Source organism: Lipotes vexillifer, unplaced genomic scaffold, assembly GCF_000442215.2.
Source record: "Lipotes vexillifer unplaced genomic scaffold, Lipotes_vexillifer_v1.1 scaffold1288, whole genome shotgun sequence".
In the NCBI taxonomy this organism is placed as follows: Eukaryota; Metazoa; Chordata; class Mammalia; order Artiodactyla; family Lipotidae; genus Lipotes; species Lipotes vexillifer.
This window is the reverse complement of record NW_006776097.1, coordinates 273,747-288,539: the sequence shown is the minus strand read 5'-3', so window position 1 is coordinate 288,539 and position 14,793 is coordinate 273,747. Positions and strand designations below refer to the sequence as shown.

Genomic DNA, 14,793 nt, shown 5'->3' with positions numbered 1-14,793 from the left:
GTTTTTAACTGCGTTACTTGTCTTTTTATTGTTGAGTTGTAAGAGTTCTTTATATAGGAAATTTATATTTGAGGATTGGGCATGGGTTTTTTAATTTTTTCCTAAATTTTTAAAAAATGTTATAATATTTGCTGAACACTTCCAAAGATTTTAGAGTTTGATATCACTGGTTCTCTAATTTCTTTTCCAAACATACAGCTTTTTATTTTTATGATGTAGGTATACTAATGTATTAAATCATTCATCCTACACTTATTTGCCATAAATAAGATCATTTTTTTAATCCTAAATGGAACAATGTAAGATAGAATGATTTTGAGAATGAGTATAATATCTATACTCTGAATTTTTTCAGTTGAGTAAAGATGACAGCAATCAAGCACGCATTACAAAGAGACATTTTTACACCAAATGACGAACGCCTGCTGAGTATTGTCAATGTCTGCAAAGCAGGAAAAAAGAAAAAGAACTGTTTTTTGTGTGCCACAGGTGGGTATTTAGTAAGTCAAGGTTCTTGTTTGGCATTCTTTTATTCCGTAGGGATCATTTCCTCATTGTTTAAAATATTCTCGGACTTCCCTGGTGGTCCAGTGGTTAAGAATCTGCCTTCCAATGCAGGGGACATGCCTTCGATCTCTGGTCAGGGAACTAAGATCCCACGTGCCATGGGGCAGCTAAGCCTGTGCACCACAACTAGAGAAGCCTGTGTGCTGCAGCGAAAGATCCTGCATCCCACAAAGAAGATCCTGTGAACTGCAGCTAAGACCTGATGCAGCCAAATAAATAAATTTTAAAAGTAAAAGAATGGCCATGTATCACTTAAAAAAAAAAAAAGAAATTCAATTTCAAAAATAAATAAAATATTCTCATTGTTTCTGTGATTGGAAAATCGGGCCAACAAATTCGTTTTTTTTCAATTGTCTTTAATTAAATCTTGAGTAGATACAAAAGTATTTCTTTTTTTAAAAAATTCATTTATTTATTTTTGGCCGTGTTGGGTCTTTGTTGCTGCACGCGGGCTTTCTCTAGTTGCTATGCGCAGGCTTCTCATTGTGGTGGCTTCTCTTGTTGTGGAGCACGGGCTCTAGGTGCTTGGGCTTCAGTAGTTGTGGCACACGGGCTCAGTAGTTGTGGCTCAGGGCTCTAGAGCACAGGCTCAGTAGTTGTGACGCACAGGCTTAGTTGCTCCGTGGCATGTGGGATCTTCCCAGACCAGGGATCAGACTCGTGTTCCCTGCACTGGCAGGCAGATTCTTAACCACTGCACCACCAGGGAAGTCCCACAAAAGTATTTCTGTAACATACATACAAGGTGTGAACACTTGTATATACCACTATCCAGAATAAGAAGAATTTTACCATTACCTTTGAAGTCTCCTGTGTGCCCTGCTCTGCTCCCATTCCCTTCCCTCCCTCATTAAGAGGTAACTAGTATCCTGAGTTGTGATTTACTCTTTCCTTGCTTTTCTTTATCATTTTACCATATGTGTTTGTAATCTCGAATGTACATTGTTATATTTGTGTGTCTTTGAACTTCACATAAATTGAATCATAGCACAGGTATTCATTTGTGACTTTTTCTACTCAACAGTATGTTTGTGAGTGTTATCTCTTGTTTTTCTCCCATAGCTGTAATTCTTTCATTTCCACTGCTGTGTAGTATTCTATGCTGAGAGTACTGCTGTTTACTTACCCATCCTACCAGTGATGACCAGGAGGTTTGTTTCCAGGTTTTGCTATTCGGGCAGCACTTCTGTGAGCATGTTTGTCCTTGTCTGCCAGTGTACACAGGCAAGAATCTTCTAGGGTAGACACCTAAATGTGAGATTGCTGGGTCATAGGCAGTGAATGGTCAGCACTACCCTAATACCAGATTATTTTCAAAAGTAGTTGTACTGGTTTTCACTCGCACAAGCAGTGTGTGTTTTGGGTTCTCCACATCCTAGTCTAAACTTGGTTTTGACAGACTGTTGTTTCCAATCTGGTGGGTGTGAAATAGAATCTCGTGGTTTTAAATTGCATTTCCCTAAATAATAATGAGATTGAGCCTCTTTTCATGGATTTATTAGCCATTAATTTTCTTGCCTAAGAAATTTGCCTGTTTAAGCCTTTTACTCATTTTTCTATTCTGTTGGTTGTCCTTTTACCGATTTCTTTAAGTTCTGTATGTAATTTGGATAGTAATTTGCTGATTGTATGCATCCCAGTTTATGGCTTATCTGTTCACTTTTTGTGATGCCTTTTAATGAAATCAGATTAATCAGTCTGATCATTTATGGCTTCCCCTTTTTGTGTCTTATTTAAGATATCCTTCCATACCCTGGAGTAATAAAAGTATTCTCCTATACTACATTCTACAAGTTTTATAATTTTACCTTTCACATTTCAGTCTTTGATTTACCTGTGTCCATGTTTATAGTGATGAGCGTGAGTGTGTGTGTTTCTGGGTCCTTTCTCATATCTGGATTTTATGTTGTCTTGTGGTTATTTTGTTTTTTCATCTGAATTTTAGAATCAAGTTCCAAATTTTGTTGGGAGTTTGATTGGAATTGTTTTGAATCTGTAGCTCACTTTGGAGAGAACTTGCATTTTATGATATTAAGTCTTCTTGTTCATGAATATGGTGTGGTTCTCTATCTTGGTCTTCTTTAATGCCTTGCAATAAGGTTTATAGTTTTAAAGACTTTCAATAAGTTTTATGATATTATTATTAATTTTTTAATGTTTATTTATTTATTTGGCTGCGCCGGGTCTTAGTTGCAGCACGAGGGATCTTTTTTGCCACATGTGGGATCTTTAGTTGCAGCATGTGGGCTCTTAGTTGTGGCATGCAGGATTTAGTTACCTGACCAAGGCTCAAACCTGGGCCCCCTGCATTGGGAGCACGGAGTCTTAACCACTGGACCACCAGGGAAGTCCCAAGTTTTATAATTTTAAAGGCTTTGCACATGTGTTATATTTACCCTTAGATATTTATTTATTCCTAGATTTTTAATACTGTCGTGAATAATAACTACTGTTAGCATTAATACATTTTTAAGACTTTATTTTTTTTAGAGCAGCTTTAGGTTTATAAGAAAATTGAGAGGTAGGTACAGGGATTTCCCTTATGCCCCTTTCCCCACAGATGCATAGCCTTTCACTTTGTTAACACTACTCACCACAGTGGTACATTTGTTACCAAGAATGAACCTACGTTAACAAATCATAATCACCCAAAGTCCATAGTTTACTGTAGGTTTCACTCTTGGTGTTGGGTTTGGACAAATGGATAATGTCATATAGAGTATTTTAACTGCCCTAAAAATCCTCCGTGCTCTGCCTGTTCATCTCTTCCCCAATCCCCGGCAACCGCTGATCTTACTGTCTCCACAGTTTTGCCTTTTCCAGAATGTCATATAGTAATTGGAATCACATAGGATGTAACCTTCTCAGATTGGTTTCTTTCACTTAGTAATATGCATTTAACTTTCCTCCATGTGTTTTCATGGCTTATAGCTCATTTCTTTTTAGTGCTGCATAACATTCCATTGTCTAGATGTACCACAGTTTATTCATTCACCTACTGAAGGACATCTTGGTTGCTTCCAAGTTAGCAGTTATAAATAAAGCAGCTATAAACATTCGTGTATAGGTTTTTGTGTGGACGTATGTTTTCAGCTCCTTTGGGTAAATACCAAGGAATGCAGTTGCTGGATGATATGGTAAGAGTACGTTTAGTTTTGTTAGGAAACTGCCAAACTCTCCTCCAAAGTGACTGTACCTTTTTTTTTTTTTTTTTGCGGTACGCGGGCCGCTCACTGTTGTGGCCTCTCCCGTTGCGGAGCACAGGCTCTGGACGCACAGGCTTAGCGGCCATGGCTCACGGGCCCAGCCACTCCGTGGCATGTGGGATCTTCCCAGACCGGGGCACGAACCCGTGTCCCCTGCATCAGCAGGCGGACTTTCAACCATTGCGCCACCAGGGAAGCCCCCCGTACCATTTTTAATTCCCACCGTCAGTGAATGACAGTGCATGTTGCTTCACATCCTCACCAGCATTTGATGTTGTCAGTGCTCTGGATTTTGGCCATTCTAATAGGTGTGTAGTGGTATCTCGTTGTCATTTGAATTTACGTTTCCCTGATGACATATGCTGTGGAGCATCTTTTCATATGCTTATTTGTGGTCTATATATCTTCTTTGGTCGGGTGTCTGTCAAGGTCTTTGGCCCATTTTTTTTAATCTGAATTTTTTTTCTTATTTTTGAGGGTTTTTTTGTTTTTTTGTTTTTTGTTTTTTTTTACGGTACGCGGGCCTCTCACTGTTGTGGCCTCTCCCGTTGCGGAGCACAGGCTCTGGACGCACAGGCTTAGCGGCCATGGCTCACGGGCCCAGCCACTCCGTGGCATGTGGGATCTTCCCAGACCGGGGCACGAACCCGTGTCCCCTGCATCGGCAGGCGGACTCTCAACCACTGCGCCACCAGGGAAGCCCCCTTATTTTTGAGTTTTAAGAGTTTTACTTCTCAAGTAATCTGCCTCTGACCTTCTAGTCTGATTTAGATTCTTCCATTAGTATTCTGTGTATTCCTCAGTCATAGCATTTGTTATGAAGTACTATTCCTGTTTTAGTATTGTGTACAGGCACCTGACAGCTGTGTTTGCAATGAATTAATGAAGAATGAGGAAATGAATAATGTCTCTAATGAAAGTGTGTGTTTTATTCAACAGTGACAACTGAACGCCCCGTGCAGGTGAAGGTGGTCAAAGTCAAGAAATCTGATAAAGGAGATTTCTACAAAAGGCAGATTGCTTGGGCCCTTCGAGACCTTGCTGTGGTAGATGCCAAGGATGCTATTAAAGTATGTTTTTGTTAGTTCTTTGACATGAATTCAGAAAGTGTCTTTCGTTTCATAATATAATATGTTGTCTTCTTAGGTGATCTAAACTTGTTTTGTGACCCAGTAGTTCACCACCTAACCAGCAATTAGTCTAAAGTGTATTATCCAACCTTCCATTCTCTCAGTTCTCATTCGCAGGCTACTTAAAATAAGTATGTATGTAAGCTTGTTTCATTGTTTGTGCTTTTTTTTTAAGCTACAATTATGTTTGTTCACAGGCTACATAACTAGGGCAAAATAACCTTGACTGTACATTTCTGTATTTAGGTTAGGTATACTTAGTATAAAATCCATAAATTAGTATGGATTTTAAAGTGGTGTGTTGTGTGAGTAGTTTTTTAAAAAAATCATTGTTTTGGTAAAACAGTTCAGAAATCACAGAAAATATAATGGTAAAACCTAGTTCAGAAATCACAGAAAATATAATGGTAAAACCTAGTTCAGAAATCACAGAAAATATAACCACAGTGAATCTTCCTTAGGTAGTCCTTAAAAATAATGTAGAATCACCAGCTGAGGCAGCCAAGCTGGCCCTCTGAAACTATGGTTTGAATATTGTGGCTCAAGTGATGGCAGTGATAGTGAGTTTCACCCCTTGTTTTAAAGACTTTGAAGAATAAGATATAAGACATTAAATAAGATATTAAAGAATAAGATACCTTACACCTTAAGTCACACTCAAACTCCAGGAAAGTTGAATAATACGATAATCGTGATAAAGGGCCACCTTTATTCCTGACAGTTCAAGGCTTTTCACAGCAATACCCTTTTTTTTAAAAAAAAAAAAGAAATAAAGTAGACCCCCTCAGGTTAAAGTAGGTGCTTCTTCCTCTTCAGCCTCTGTAACCCTCCCCCTCATCTTCCTCTGCAGCCCAGAGGCACCTCCAGAGCTCTAGGGAATGCCTTGCACCACCACATCTACTGTACTGTGGATGGGGCTGATAGCAAGGCTTACAGTACTATAACTACATGTGTCCATTGACTGAACTCTACAAGTCTCATACAGTGATTAAAAAGGCACAAAGAAGTGAAAACTACCTTTGTAAAGCAGTCTGATAAAATAAGTCTGGTTTTATGCTGACCTGGTACAAACCTCTGAGGAACTAAAAGCTGGACAGCATGACAGGCAGTTGAGTCAGGTGCAAGAAGATTTTTTAATGAAGCACACTGCATATCTGTAGAGTTGAGATTTCTTCCAAAATGTAGAGAACGCCTGTTCTTTAAATATTTTAGGCAAACTGGGCCTTTGCTTTATTCCTAAAAAGCACTCAGTTTTTAGAAAAATGTGGGATGTGGTAAATGGGGTCTGACAGGTGCTTTGAATGTGGGTGCATGTATATGTATTTGGAAAGAACATGAAAATGAGATTTTAAAAAACACTTCAATTATTTAATAATTTCTGTTATTATGGGAAGGATCAAGAGTAGAGATTTTCTGTTCAAGACAAAATACTTGAAAGGCTTTTTAGAAATTCACCTTTATTAAAAAAAGCCTTTTTCTCTTCAGTAGTTCCACACTTCATAACCCCATTGACTTGTGTAATTCCCTAACATTGCTGAATGCTTATTTGAATGCTTTCCTCAGCTGACACCTCATTGCTGACTTGCTTAATGGATTTTTTTTCATTTTATGCAGGTACCTTGGTGTGTGTACGCTACATATGGATATAAAACATAAAATTTTTATACATAGCCTAACATCAGCCATTTTGCATCACACATTAATAATTTTTTAAAATTATTTATTTATTTATTTTTGGCTGTGTTGCATCTTCATTGCTCCATGCAGGCTTTCTCTAGTTGCAGTGAGCGGGGGCTACTCTTAATTGCGGTGCACGGGCTTCTCATTGTCGTGGCTTCTCTTGTTGCAAAGCACGGGATCTAGGCACACAGGCTTCAGTAGTCGTGGCTCCTGGGCTTAGTTGCTCCGCGGCATGTGGCATCTTCCCCGACCAGGGCTCGAACCGGTGTCCCCTGCATTGGCAAGCGGATTCTTAACCACTGTGCCACCAGGGAAGTCCCTGCATCACACATTGATTTGTGTGAGTGTTGCTGCTGGAGCAGTCAGCCTCTTTTATGGCATTATGTGAAATATTCCCAGCGAAGAGATCATTTCCCGTCAAGCTTCATATGAATTGCCAAGACTCTTAGATTTCTTTATAAATACTAATGCAATTTTTTTTTTGAATTTTATTTTATTTTTTATACATTATGTACACATCAGTGTATACATGTCAATCCCAATCTCCCAATTCATCACACCACCACCACCACCACGCCCCTCCACTGCTTTCCCCCCTTGGTGTCCATACGTTTGTTCTCTACATTTGTGTCTCAATTTCTGCCCTGCAAACCGGTTCATCTGTACCATTTTTTAGGTTCCACATATATGCGTTAATATACGATATTTGTTTTTCTCTTTCTGACTTACTTCACTCTGTATGACAGTCTCTAGATCCATCCATGTCTCTACAAATGACCCAGTTTTGTTCCTTTTTATGGCTGAGTAATATTCCATTGTATATATGTACCACATCTTCTCTATCCATTCGTCTGTCGATGGGCATTTAGGTTGCTTCCATGACCTGGCTATCGTAAATAGTGCTGCAGTGAACATTGGGGTGCGTGTGTCTTTTTGAATTATGGTTTTCTCTGGGTATATGCCCAGTAGTGGGATTGTTGGATATATGGTAATTCTATTTTTAGCTTATTAAGGAACCTCCATACTGTTCTCCATAGTGGCTGTATCAATTTACATTCCCACCAACAGTGCAAGAGGGTTCCCTTTTCTCCACACCCTCTCCAGCATTTGTTGTTTGTAGATTTTCTGATGATGCCCATTCTAACTGGTGTGAGGTGATACCTCAGTGTAGTTTTGATTTGCATTTCTCTAATAATTAGTGATCTTGAGCAGCTTTTCATGTGCTTCTTGGCCATCTGTATGTCTTCTTTGGAGAAACGTCTATTTAGGTCTTCTGCCCATTTTTGAATTGGGTTGTTTGTTTTTTTAATATTGAGCTGCATGAGCTGTTTATATATTTTGGAGATTAATCCTTTGTCCATTGATTTGTTTGCAAATATTTTCTCCCATTTTGAGGGGTGTTTTTTGTCTTTTTTATGGTTTCCTTTGCTGTGCAAAAGAATTGAAGTTTCATTAGGTCCTATTTGTTTATTCTCGTTTTTATTTCCATTACTCTAGGAGGTGGATCAAAAAAGATCTTGCTGTGATTTATGTCAAAGAGTGTTCTTCCTATGTTTTCCTCTAAGAGTCTTACAGTGTCCAGTCTTACATTTAGGTCTCTAATCTATTTTGAGTTTATTTTTGTGTATGGTGTTAGGGAGTGTTCTAATTTCATTCTTTTACATGTAGCTGTCCAGTTTTCCCGACACCACTTACTGAAGAGACTATCTTCTCCATTGTATATCCTTGCCTCGTTTGTCATAGATTAGTTGACCATAGGTGCGTGGATTTATCTCTGGGCTTTCTATCCTGTTCCATTGATCTATATTTCTGTTTTTGTGCCAGTACCGTATTGTCTTGATTACTGTAGCTTTGTAGTATAGTCTGAAGTCAGGGAGTCTGATTCTTCCAGTTCGTGTTCTTCCCTCAAGATTGCTTTGCCTATTTGGCATCTTTTGTGTCTCCATACAAACTTTAAGATTTTTTGTTCTAGTTCTGTAAAAAATGCCATTGGTAATTTGATAGGGATTGCATTGAATCTGTAGTTTTCTTTCATTAGTGTAGTCATTTTCACAATATTGATCCTTCCAATCCAAGAACATGGTATCTCTCCATCTGTTGGTATCATCTTTAATTTCTTCCATCAATGTCTTATAGTTTTCTGCATAGAGGTCTTTTGTCTCCTTAGGTAGGTTTACTCCTAGGTATTTTATTCTTTTTGTTGCAGTGGTAAATGGGAGTGTTTCCTTAATTTCTCTTTCACATTTTTCATCATTAATGTATAGGAATGCAAGAGATTTCTGTGCATTAATTTTGTATCCTGCAACTTTACCAAATTCATTGATTCGCTCTAGTCGTTTTCTGGTAGAGTCTTTAGGATTCTCTATGTATAGTATCATGTCATCTGCAAACAGTGACAGTTTTACTTCTTCTTTTCCAATTTGTATTCCTCTTATTTCTTTTTGTTCTCTGCTTGCTGTGGCTAGGACTTCCAAAACTATGTTGAATAGTGGTGAGAGTGGACATTCTTGTCCACAATTACCTTTTTTTAAAAAAAATTTATTAAGTATAGTTGATTTACAATGTTGTGTTAATTTCTGTACAGAAAAGTAATTCAGTTATACATATATATATTCTTTTTCATATTCTTTTCTATTATGGTTTATCACAGAATATTGAATATTGTTCCCTGTGCTATACAGTAGGACCTTGTTTATCTCTTCTGTGTATAATAGTTTGGATCTGCTAATCCCAAACTCCCAGTACATCCCTTCCCCACCTCTCCTCCCCCTTGGCCATCACAAGTCTGGTCTCTATGTCAGTGAGTCTGTTTCTGTTTCACAGATAAGTTCATTTGTGTCACATTTTAGATTCCACATATAAGTGATATCATATGTATTTGTCCTCCGTCTGACTTACTTCACTTAGTATGATACTCTCTAGTAGCATCCATGTTGCTGCAAATGGCATTATTTCATTCTTTTTTATGGCTAAGTTGTATTTCATTATATATATGTACCACATCATCTTTATCCATTCATCTGTTGATGGACATATAGGTTGTTTTTCTGTCGTGGCTGTGGCAGATAGTGCTGCAGTGAACATTGGGATGCATTTATCTTTTCAAATTATAGTTTTGTCCAGGTATATGCCCAGGAGTGGGATTGCTGGATCATATGGCAACTCTATTTTTAGTTCTTTGAGGAACCTTCATACTGTTTTCCATAGTGGCTGCACCAATTAATAATGCAATTACCTTTTCATTGTAAGTGAAAGTTTTTAATCTTTTGTCACTTTAATTCTGCTTATTGAGCTATAAATTCATTAGTACATCCATGCTACTGTAATATGATTGTACCATAGGTAAGTCTTGATCCCTAAATTATATCCCAGATCTTCACAGTGAAAATCATATCACTTTCCTTGCCTACTTATGGTCTTTATTACATTTTATTCCCCCTAAATAACACTTTAAATTAATTGAATACACGTTTAGTCTTCTATAGAACATTAAAAACATTTGAGCCTATTTTTAATTCCTTGGATGTGAAGGAAAGTATACATCCATATGTTTTCATATTTTATACAGTAGTCAAGTAGTTCTAAATTCAAGGGAGAATATCAAGGCATGAAAATATTTCTGTAATGTGGCTTAAGAGACATGTAGAGAGCATAGTGCAGTTCTCTCACACCAGTTGAACTTCTTTTTCATTTGAAATGACCTTAAAAGGCCTGTATTTTTCACTTTTGAGACACCTTTAATTGTTCTGTATTTTCAGAATTGTAAACAGGAGCAGTCCCTGCTTTTCACCTCATTTGTTCTTGGAAATCACCCTAGGGTATAGATTGTATTTTTTCTCACATGTTATAATGAGAAGATTCACAGCTGTGAATAATAGTACATTATCAAAGAAAAAGTATAACTCTAAAACCCCATAGGCGATTTAGAAAGAAAAATTAGGTCCACATCAAAACCAGAAACCATTGCCATCTTATAAACTGGGTAGCTGAGACACAGGCCATTAGACATCCTATACTTTCACTCATAGACCTAAGGGGCATAGAAAGGAAATTACCAGAACACTATGTTGTTTTTAATCCAGCTTCTTTTGAGAGGTACACAAAATTTGTGCTATAAATTGAATTCTCCGAACCATTCTCTGCAAGTCACTTAGTCGATTTTGTGTGTGTGTGTGTGTGCGCGCGTGCACACGCGCGTGCACAGTTCTTTGCCATTTTATTATGTGTGGGTCCATGTAACCACCGCTACAATCAAGATACAGAAGTATGACAACACCTTAAAGAGCTCCCTCAGCTACCTCTTTATAGCACTCCCATCCTCTTTCCTCCCAACAATCCCTGACTCCTGACAACCACTAATCTATTCTCTATCTCATCTATTTCGAGTAGAATTTCATTTTAATTTATTTATAGTTATTGGAGACTATCTCTTTGTGTAGATGTTTAGGTATGACATTATATAGACATAACTTAGTTTTGCTTGTGCTGACATTACCAGTTTCCGTGAGGGAAAAAACGTTTTAGTCGATTTTTTTTTTTTTTTTTTTGGCTGCGTTGGGTCTTCGTTGCTATGCGCGAGCTTTCTCTAGTTGCAGCGAGCGGGGGCTACTGTTCATTGCAGTGCATGGGCTTCTCACTGCAGTGGCTTCTTTTGTTGTGGAGCATGGGCTCTAGGCATGCGGCCTTCAGTAGTTGTGGCACACGGGCTCAGTAGTTGTTGTTCGCGGGCTCTAGAGCGCAGGCTTAGTAGCTGTGGCGCACGGGCTTAGTTGCTCTGCGGCATGTGGGATCTTCCCAGACCAGGGCTTGAACCTGTGTCCCCTGCACTGGCAGGTGGATTCTTAACCACTGTGCCACCAGGGAAGTCCCCCCCAATGGTGATTTTTTTTTCCAACAACAGCTTCAACTTCTTTTTTGTTTTATTGAAATATATATTTTACAATAATGAAAAGAGGATATGATCAAAAACAATATCTTTTGTGTATTTTTATTTCAGGAAAATCCTGAATTTGATTTACATTTTGAAAAAATATATAAATGGGTTGCCAGCAGCACTGCTGAAAAGAATGCATTTATTTCATGCATTTGGAAACTGAATCAGCGATATCTCCGGAAGAAAATTGATTTTGTCAATGTTAGCTCACAGCTTCTGGAAGGTAAAGTTAAATAAAAATGTATATGTAAAATCAGGTATATCTATAAGTGAATATATAATTTGGCATTACTCAAAGTATTTAAAACTCTGAATTATCTTTTCTGTAAAGGAATTTTAAGATAATTTTTCTTATTGCAGAAGTGATGCTTGTTCATTATAGAAAACTGATTCATTAAATTAAATGAAAATCACTTATAAACTTAATCCTCGGAGATAACTATGCATTTCTGTGCATACTGAAATGCTTTTTTTTAAATAAAGAAATTTATGTTGCTACCTAACATGCCTGTTTCATGAACATTTTCCATGTTATTAAACACTTACTCCCAACATTATTTTTAATGGCCCCATAGTATTCCATTGTATTGGATATACTATAATTTTTTAACTAATCACTTTAAAAAATTTTTCCAATCTTTGCTTATCTTAAACAGCTCTGAGATGAATATCCTTGTAGCTCTGTTTTTATGTAGAGTGTAGGTGTAGTGTTTAAGAAACAACTCTGGAGTCAGACTGCCTGGGTTCAAATACTGGTTTCGTCACTTACTATAGCTGTGTGACCTTGGGTTACTACTCTATGTTTCAGTTTCTCGTATGTCAGAAACAGAGATAATAATAGTATCGACTCCATAGGGTTGTTTTAAGGATTAAATTAATATATGAACATGATGAGAACAATGCCAGATATATAGTAAGAACTCAATTATATATTAACAATTATTATTCTATTATCAGGATAAAGTCCTAAGACGTGAGGTTAATTAGGGTATTTTAGATCAGTATGTCTTCAGGAATATTACTAGGGATTTTTTTGTGTTATAAGACAAAAACTCTACTGTTAATTGTTGAAAACATACAATGAGGTTTTTTTCTTTTAAAATATCTTTTATGAAGACATGCACATTGTGAGAAGATGGGTTCTGTGTGCCTTGCGGATGCAATTTGTGTTGTATTCTTTATCTCAAAGAAAGCAATTGAAGTAACAGCAGGTGGACAGAGTTGTTGCCCCTCTTTATTGAGAAAAAAACAAGTAGATTTGTTCTAAATTATATATTAGAAAGAAAACTTAGATTTGTCCTAAGTTGTATATTAGCATTTCAGAATAGAAGCTTCTGTTCTGTCAAGTGAAACATCTGAAATTGCCAATATTCAACCATTTTGACCTATAAAAATGGCAATTTCAGATGCTTCAGACTATTCCTTGACTTAGTCACTTGCCTCTGTCCTTTCTCCATTTTGTTTTACTTAATTCCTTTGCTGTTTGGTCATCTGTCTTTCTCTCCTTAAATGTAGTATTCTTGTCCATCACTTATTAATTAGTGAGGCCATTACTGGTTTCAGGCTTGATGCTTGGAACTGGCAGAGGCAAGTCACATCTCTCAGGCCACATGCTTCTCCCTGCAGTGGGGCTGGCCTTGTGTCGGAGCCCTCAGGGTTGCCATCTCGCCAACATTAGCCTCCAGTGTCTTGGTGGTTGAGTGTGTTGAGGGAATAACCTTTAAGAAATTTCTGGTAATTTTCCATGCCTTGAATAGTGGCTTAATTTGTTCTGAGTAGCTTTCTTTTTTTTTTTATTTTAACCATTTCAGGGTTGAACATTCTGATCAGTGAATGATTCATAAGCTTTCTGTTCTGTTTTTGAATATGATGTGTTTCCAGATTTTACTTATTGCCTAGGATGTATTTTAAACCAATATATTTCATTCAGTCAACAATATGGGCAAGTACATACCTACCTGTATTTACCTCATTAAGAAATATTACCAAAATCAATGAGAAGAGTATTGCTGTTTTTTGAGAATGAGGTGACTAGCTTTAAAAAAAGACAAGACATTTAATTTTTCAGGGCCTTAAACGAAGGTGTAGACATTTTTATTTTTATAAATATTAACTAATTGAGATCAATTTTAAGAATACTGAGATCCTTAAGGAGCTCATTTTGAAAATCACTTTCTATAAATTAGTAACTGTTGCTTTAGTTTAATGGAGTTCATATAGTAGCTTTATTAATGTCCATAAACTTGTTTAATGTTTTACTGGACTTTAAAATCATGGCCACTAACTCCCATTTTAAAAAAAAAAGTCTCCAAGCTTTGGGTTATGTTAGAAAACAAATGAGAAATTATCAACATCTCCTTTTAAGAGCTAAGTAATCATTCAAGTAAGTAAGACTGTTCATTGGGAATGTTAGCAGTAGCAGCTTTAGTAGTTTTTATTGGTGACAATTGAATGTTCGTGCTAATAATTGGGGCTTCTTAGTAGAAGGATCTTAAAACAGGACTTTGTTAGCAGTTGAAGTAGAGTGAAGTTTTTGTTTGGCCTTTTCTTTTTCATTCTTGCAGCCAGATTTTTTTTTTAAATCTTTGACTTGAATCCTTAAAAGCCAGCTTGAACTGATAATCGTGTGTGTTTTTTTAAACTGCTTCCATCTTGTCCTTTCTAACAATGTTTTATGACTAATCCACTGTGAGGGAGTGTCTGGGTAAAGGTTTGGGCCTTGAGTGAAAATAACTAGACTAAACGCATGAGTCACAACTGACCTATAAACAATCCCCAGGAAGTGATCTGTTTCCCAGTTTTCTCCTCCAAGGACTCGGCAGTACTGTTTCATAAACGATTAAGAGGAAATAGAAAGATAAATGTATTTTTAGTCACTGTCAGAAAATGAATTAAAAAAATGAACAGTGGAAATTTAGCTTCTTGTGGATATTTCCAGTTTGTAGTTGTATTTGACATTGTCTTTTAAGCTTTAATGTAGCATGAAGTTCGAATGAAATATGGGTAGTATTTTTAAAATTTAAACCTGTGTACGTTTCTAGCCAGCTAATATTCTTTGCTTACTTTCCTCTGCTTTTTTCATACCTTTTTACTCTCCAGAACTGCCTAAAGTTACAGAAGGTGCGTAACACCTTTTCTTCTTATTCTATTCCATAGATTTTTATTACTTGATGTTGTTATGTACTATTGGTTGCATACTTTATGAAATTGTGTGCAGGGAAAAGTATATTACTACAAAATCCATATGGTAATAAAAATCGATGATAGTATTCATTAT

The 14,793-nt window shown here is 37.0% G+C and overlaps 1 protein-coding gene across 1 annotated transcript in view; it reads left to right on the top strand.

Moving 5' to 3' along the window:
• The first annotated feature begins 365 nt into the window (after positions 1-365).
• Positions 366-14,793, top strand: part of EXOC1 (exocyst complex component 1) — a 57,067-nt gene continuing 42,639 nt past the window's right edge. The window contains 3 exon segments of the mRNA XM_007450261.1: positions 366-489; positions 4,713-4,843; positions 11,580-11,739. Of these exon segments, the coding sequence (XP_007450323.1) occupies positions 366-489; positions 4,713-4,843; positions 11,580-11,739 (415 nt within the window).